The following is a 7,338-nucleotide window of genomic DNA, read 5'->3' as shown; positions in this document are numbered from 1 at the left end:
ACTCGGTTGCCCTCCGCTGGGGATTCGGTTGACCGTGTACCTTGGCTTCCTCTAAGGCACTCTTTCCCAGAGTGTTACAAGTGTTGGCCTCAACACCAATCAAGGGGATGTCTGAGACATGTCGCTTGGTTCCTGGAGCAGGGTGGCCAGACGGGAATTCCTAAAAGTAGGCCTTTGGGAGGTGAAAAGGAGCACATTAGAGCAAAAAGGAGGACAATATTAAATATTTTTACAAACTGCGAATATCATATTATATTTATACATAACTAAAAAAACGCCCAATATAAATTCTACTGTATTGTTTGTAAGACAAATAAAAGAACTGAAATTGAATTTGTTTTGATATGTAAATCGAAAAAAAGGAATTCATATTAATAAAGTGTATATTGATAGATAAAATAATTATTTGAAGCTATTATTTTATATGTGGTATAGAGTTCAATTAATTATTGCTAGAAATTTTCTCTTTAAACATTATAACTGATTCAAACCCAAATGTTTAGAATGATATTAAAAATAAATTTTGTGAAATAATAGAAATTAATACATTGCATTGATTCATTACATTATTAGTAAGGTAAACTAACAGACATACATAAGAAATTATTATAAAATGAAAATTAAGAAAAATATTTAATGTATTATAACAAAATTAACTACATTAACAATTAAATTAATCATTCGTAATACATAGATAGGAAATCATGTTGTAGTAGTGCCAGTGCAGCTGAGCGGATAGAAGCAACAGTGAGTCAGTGACATTATAGACAACACTCAACATACAACCGAATCTAATAGTAGTTCACATTGCCATAGCTTTACGTGTGCGCTGCAATAATTTGTCATGGTCTAGCTTAGGGACTTCCGAAATCGAGAGAATTGTTTAACGTGATGCTATTATTTGAAAATTTAAGCGTTCGCCTAAAAGCCGGACATATTACATAATTTTCAAAAGCTGGGAGGACAGAAGAGCAAACATTAAAAAGGAGGACTCGTCTTCCTAAAGCCGGACGGTCTCACCCTAAAGCTGGAGTGGTGGAAGAGTGCTTCTCTCGTCTGTTGTCTGTAAACTGCTCATCGCTATGCTGGCTTTCCTGGTATGTGGTACCCAATACAGTTGTAGCAGCAGGCTTGGGGCAGTTCCGCATCGTTAATTTCATAAAAGATGGACCAAAAAATTTACATTTTATTTTACTAGAAAAATTAAACAAATTGCAGCCCCGTATTCGATGTACATATTTTTGCAGTTGCTTTTAGCGAATATTCATTAGTAGCCTAATAAAGGACGATACTTAAAGAGTGGCGGTTTTGTTATATCCAATTAAGAAATCGGTTTTAATAAAAAAACTAAAAATAAATACCTCTACATGTACGTATAACTTTCCGATTTCACGTATGAAGAATAATGCCATGCATGTGGCTTCCTCTACTGCGCTGGCACGCAAAAACTTCCATGAAATTCGCAATGACTGCACGAAAAGTTTTCACTTCCATTTCATTGATAACTTGTAAAATTTCCTCTTTCAAGTCACTGATGTTTCACGGTTTATTGGCACACACCAAAGACTTCAGATGACTCTAAACATGGAAGTCACTAGGTATCAAGTCACACGATCTTGGTGGCCATTAATGTTCGGAATTCCGATAAATAATGACGCGATCCCGGAGCAACACGATTGTTTCGCAGGCAGCGTAAGTCTATATACACATGTTGATGGATTTATTTTTAGTTTTTTATTAAAATAAATCTCTGAATTTAATATATCAAAACCGGCATGCTTTTTGAATCACTCTTCATATACTCATATATTATGAGTAACTCAAGAGTTAACAAGTGATAAATATGTCTTAAATGAGGTCCTGTGAATATGACTTTGCCCTATTACATCAATTTTAATAATTATTAAGGTTATTGTATTTAAAATGGTAGTTGAAAATAAAATACTTTTGGAATGAAATTGTATTGACTTATTTAATAATGCTAAGAAGTGAGTTTTCAATTTAGTTGTACAGCTATTTTAACATTCTTAAAATTAATTACAGTAAATTTCCAAAATTATGACTAAACAGACTGATTGCTGCCCCCATACAGGCATGTTCCTCAGGCCCCCAAATCCTATCGGTGGCCCTGAGTAGGTGTTCCCCAAACAAAAATCCTTGATAAGCCAATGTACTCAATTTTATTTTCTATTGAGTTCTCCTCAAATTACATCATTAGAAAGTGTAGGTCTAATAATTCCAGTGTGTAAGTGGTAGATACTTTCAATAATTAGTTTGAAAGTATGATGCAACTTTCTCACCACCACCTTTAAGTAAATTTCAGATAAGTATCAATTTTGATGCATGCTTGGGCGTTAGGGCTGTTTTGGACACTATACTTTTTATACTGGAGTTAAACTCATCAGGTGACATTGGCCAGTATAAAGACTGGTGAGATGTAGGAGTGATTTGAAAATATTCAATATATCATGTGTTCCCAATTTTATGCACACTAAAGGGATCTTGGTAACCCTAAGAAATACGGGAAAGATTAAATGGAGGAAGTTGTGCGTGATAAATTAACAAGACCAACAAATCAAGATCAATCAATTATTGGTGGCGTCGGTCACTCACTTGTGCACTTATTGTTGGGATCTGCTGTTACACAATACTCCTTTAATTTTTTAATAAACAAAATATGGGTTTTATTATTTATTTTATGAAAAACACAAGGAAAGTATAACATGCATGGTATTTTTGAAATCAGAAAAAATTCTAATTTCTTTTAATTAAGTAAAAAATAGGTTGTTGCATTTAAAAAAAAATGACTCAAATCCTACACCCCGTGCTTGCTGGTCTTGAAAGATTTTGCATTATAATATTTAAAAGCTAGAAGAAATGAATCGATTTTTGTTAAAAGGGGCGTAACTCCACAAATACAAACTTTTCAGGAATCATAAAAAACATTATAACTTTTGTATTTTTTTAAATAAAAATTTTTTATATTGTACAAAATTTAACATGGAACTTATAACAAACTCTGACAAAATTTTTGCTAAGCTATGATTTGATTTAGTGCTATAAATTAAGCAAAATGTTTCAGTTTTTGGCAAGGTTTTTTTTTAAAAGGGCGTAAATCCTAGGGAAAAAATGATAAGTCAGTTGAAAAAAGAAGCTTGGTATGTACTATAATCAACATATTACAATTTTTGGAATTTCTGAAGTTTTAGGGAACATAGATGAATGTGCATAAAAAGTTTGAAGTTAAAATAATAAATATTAACACTGTCACACAAAAAACTAGAGTACTATTTTTATTTCAGTGTTTTATTCTCTAGTGTTCTTCGATTTCATTGTCAGTTTCAATCTCGTAGTCACTGTCTGGACCTTGATTGTTGGTGGTTGTGAGCCACTGGAAGACTTCATTGTAGAAAGCAGAGTAGACATCAGGGATGTATTCCTTTAGTTTCAATATGTCCTCGATTTTTGCCTGTTTTATGGGGACTTTATTCTGAGGATAAGCAGGTTCAGTTGGAGGAAAAACCAGTTTTGTTTTGCTCATAAAAAAAGTTGTGACATATAATGCCATTTATCATGGTAAATGCTTTAATATTGCCTTTTTTTGTAGAGTCATATTCAAAGTGGTATAACGTACTTATTTGAAAGGTAACTTTATCTTTCTTAGCAACCTGTTTGCCTCTGGTTTCATTTGAAATGCATGTTTTTTTTGTAATAGTGCTTCATCCAGTTTTTAAAATCAAGAATTTTATCTGCAGTAATTAAATTTTACTGAGAATTTACCTGGAATTGAAGAACTCTTCTCAATGACCTCTTTCACTTCCTCAGGGGGTAAATAACCGGTCATGTCTTCTGAGGGCTTTAGATATTATTCCAAAATCCCGGTCACAAGGTAAAAAACTATGACCAGGAACTGGGAAAAAAAACTGTTCAACTTTTTTAAACACTTTACAGTTCTGTAAGGTACAAACAATATCTTGATAATGGTTGGTTCTTGTTTTGACCTGCACAGTTGTCACAGTACAAATGCAGCTCAGTAATATGCTCAGGGACTGATTTTAAATATTCTCTTAAAAAAGGTACAAACCTCATTTTGGACCTTTTCTTCCATTTCCTTCATGATAAAGGTAAATAGAGCTTGTATTTTTTTTTTAATTCATGAATGCAAAAATAGATTAAGAGACAACTGCCTCATATAATAAAGCTCCTGTACAGGTATTTTAGGAAGATGATTGTCTTCATATAGTCAAAACGTAAGCGCTAAGACGTGGTCATCTGTGCTATTTTTTTTCGGCATCAAGTTTATGATAAAATTTCTTACTTTTCCTAAGATGAACTACCTGCTCTGCTATGGCAAACCTTTTTAGCAGTGTCATTAAGGTGAGGTGACTTGATTTTTTACGTTAAGTGCCTCGCATACTGCACAAGTTGTCTACTTGTGGTCTACCAAATCGATAATTAAAATTCTCACGATAACATGTCCAATAAAAGAAGTAGCTGACTTTATTGTTTGGAATTCTGTTGGCAAAACATTCGCCACATTTGTTTCAATGACAAATTAGCACTCATGTAATATAATTTTTTTCCACAATAATGTGACTCTTTTAAGGGAAATGACTTTATGTGATTTCCAACCAGTTCTTTAACTTCTGTAGGAAGAGTATTGGTTATTCCTTTCCCTCTTTTGTCTAATGGTACTTCACCTACTAGTTTTAAGTTTCGGATTCTTCTGACTCGTTTTTCACTAATATTATACAGAGATAAAAAGCCTTTTGAAACATACCTCAGTTTCTTTTACTACCGTTTTACAACATGGTACTTGAAAGAAGCAGTTTTCTGTGCCCTTTGAGGAGGAGTATCTGTAGATGGACGTCGCCGTTGAACTTCTATGGCATCAACTTGACCTTGAAGAAACAAATCTTGTTCATTTTTTGATGATAGGTTATAAAACTTTGAAAACATTTGTGTACACCCATCTTCCCCAATTTTTTTCAGGCATTGGTTAGCACATCTGCAAACAAACAACATCATTAAACTAAACAATATTAGTTTAATGCAAAGATACAAACAAAACCATTAATAATTATTACGAGCCGGTCGAATACCAGCATAACTAGTGGCCGCTTATTATATTGCAGCGTCTATAAAAATTGGATTGTTGTTGCTCAATCAAAATATTAATAAATAGTAATTTAATATATTAATTTTGGTTATTGTAGGCCTGCATAAATCTTATTTTACGTTAAAATCACTAAAATGGACCTAGAGACAAACATACCTATATAGGCCTATTTCATAACAAAAAGTTATGCTTGGCTTATTTTGTAAAATATACAGAAATATAATCATAAGTACTAACCTGCAATCAAATTCTGGCTGTTTTGATGCAACTGTTTTCCCACTAGGACTTACATATTCTTGCCCTTTCAGCCGAGCATTTTTATTTTTGGTCCGTATATATGAGTCAGGATTAGATACTTTCCTTTTACGAGGGCTTGGGTGATTACTCATATTGTAGATTGTAGATGCTACTATAAAACAATGAAAATCAAGTACTAAACAGTTTCTTTTCACAACACGTTCAGTAACATTGAGGTTAGATATGAAAAACTGATGGAAAAAATAATACAAGAAGAAACAGGTGGTTGGAGAGGTTTTTTTTAAACAGGCGTATCTCCACAGCTGACAAATCTGTTGTATTCATTATTTTGGAGTTACGCCCATTTAAAAAAGTCACCAGATGGACATACGCCCTTCTAAAAAAAAGTTTGAAAAGTTTTTATGCTTATATTCCCATATACTATTGGATTTAGAACGCCCTTTTAACCTCAGTTTGATGTGTCTACCTATTAGAACCAATATTCTTTCATAAAATTAATTTTTGAAAAAAAAATTTAAACAAAAACCGATTCAAATTTCATACAGATTTCATATAAAAAATGTTACAATATAGGTACTAATAAGTTTGAAGATTTTGTTAAAACCGTTTTTTGTGCAAAGAGAGCATTTAATCTTTGCATAAAATTGGGAACACACAATATATCTAATATTTTCAAATCACTCACCATTACATTTCACCAATATTCATACCGGCCAATTTCACCTGATGAGTCACACGGTATATTAAATATTTAAAACTCCTTTAAACATGTTTTTTTTTTGGAGGGGATACTCTAGTTGATATTACACATGGCAATAGCACAATACTTTATTCAGGATGCTAGTATTTTAAAGGTAACAATAAAATAAATCCAATAAAAATTTTGTTAGGATCATCCAATAAACATACAGTGATTGATTTGAGTTGAAACAACGTTCAGATATCTCCCTTTATAAAATAAGTTCTTTAGGTTTGTTGGGAAACTTTCTCTGTATCTCAGAAATGCATAAAAAACAATGTTTTGAGACGTCATATTTTCAAACAATTATAACGTGAGCCTCCTGAAATTCCCTTTCTTCTGGAGATATTCCATATCTTTCATACCCCTAGGAGGTACAATTCCAACACCTCTAGTTCTAGAAATCAAGCACTGTATATATACATAAAATATAAAATATGTATTTGGAAAAAGGGTGATAGTAAATAAGATTGCAATTGTTCCATAAACTGTACTTATGACAGGCCTTTACTGAAAACCAATTTGCTAATTGTAATGACTCATTTCATACACCCATCTCACATTCATTTCAATACTTAGGCCTAATTTAATTTAGAAATTTTTTTAGTAATAATAATTAAGGAATAATTATTTATAAATTGTCTTAAATTTAACTACAAACAATAATAAATACGAAATCAAAATTAATCAAAATCCACCTTATTACATATAAAATTCAAAAGTTATAAAGTGAACTAAAGTCAGTGATACAGTGTGCAGGGATGATTGTTGAAGAGTGAAGAGAGCAGATTTTTGAAAGGTGAAGAGGAGAGAGGGATCTGGAAGAAGTGAAGCAAGATTATTATTATAAAGAAACTGGTTACATTTATTCAGCAGTATTTGAAAGGTTACTTTATTAAATTCTTATTATCACTGAAGTACAAAGAAGCAGAAGACAGACATTGGGTGAGAAAATTCCTTTTAAGTTTACTAGTGATTCATTGGAAGAACATAAAACCCAGGAACATTCGATTTGGCTAATAATTCAATTTTAATATAATTAAAATTTAACAATAATTATTTTTCATAATTACAATATCTTTTATAAAATAAAATACCCAATATTTATATTTCATTAAGCCAACACGAACCACCCTGCCCTAAAAATTAAGAATTGTATTTAAAAATTTACCATTATTGTATCCTCCATCTTGTTTCAAAATTCAAACTTGTATGTCAATTA

At 31.9% G+C, this 7,338-nt stretch overlaps 1 protein-coding gene across 1 annotated transcript; it reads right to left on the bottom strand.

Moving 5' to 3' along the window:
• Positions 1–3,313: 3,313 nt before the first annotated feature.
• Positions 3,314–5,594, bottom strand: LOC124361134. Its single transcript, XM_046815171.1, has 3 exons — positions 5,357–5,594; positions 4,807–5,008; positions 3,314–3,490 (listed from the first exon to the last, which is right to left on the bottom strand). The coding sequence occupies exons 1-3, from the start codon at positions 5,506–5,508 to the stop codon at positions 3,314–3,316; spliced, it is 531 nt and encodes a 176-aa protein (XP_046671127.1). The 5' UTR covers positions 5,509–5,594.
• Positions 5,595–7,338: the final 1,744 nt, after the last annotated feature.

The sequence above is a fragment of the Homalodisca vitripennis genome, chromosome 4 (genome assembly GCF_021130785.1).
Source record: "Homalodisca vitripennis isolate AUS2020 chromosome 4, UT_GWSS_2.1, whole genome shotgun sequence".
Taxonomy (NCBI): Eukaryota; Metazoa; Arthropoda; class Insecta; order Hemiptera; family Cicadellidae; genus Homalodisca; species Homalodisca vitripennis.
Note: the sequence above shows the minus strand (reverse complement) of the source record. Positions and strands in the feature narration are given on the sequence as shown.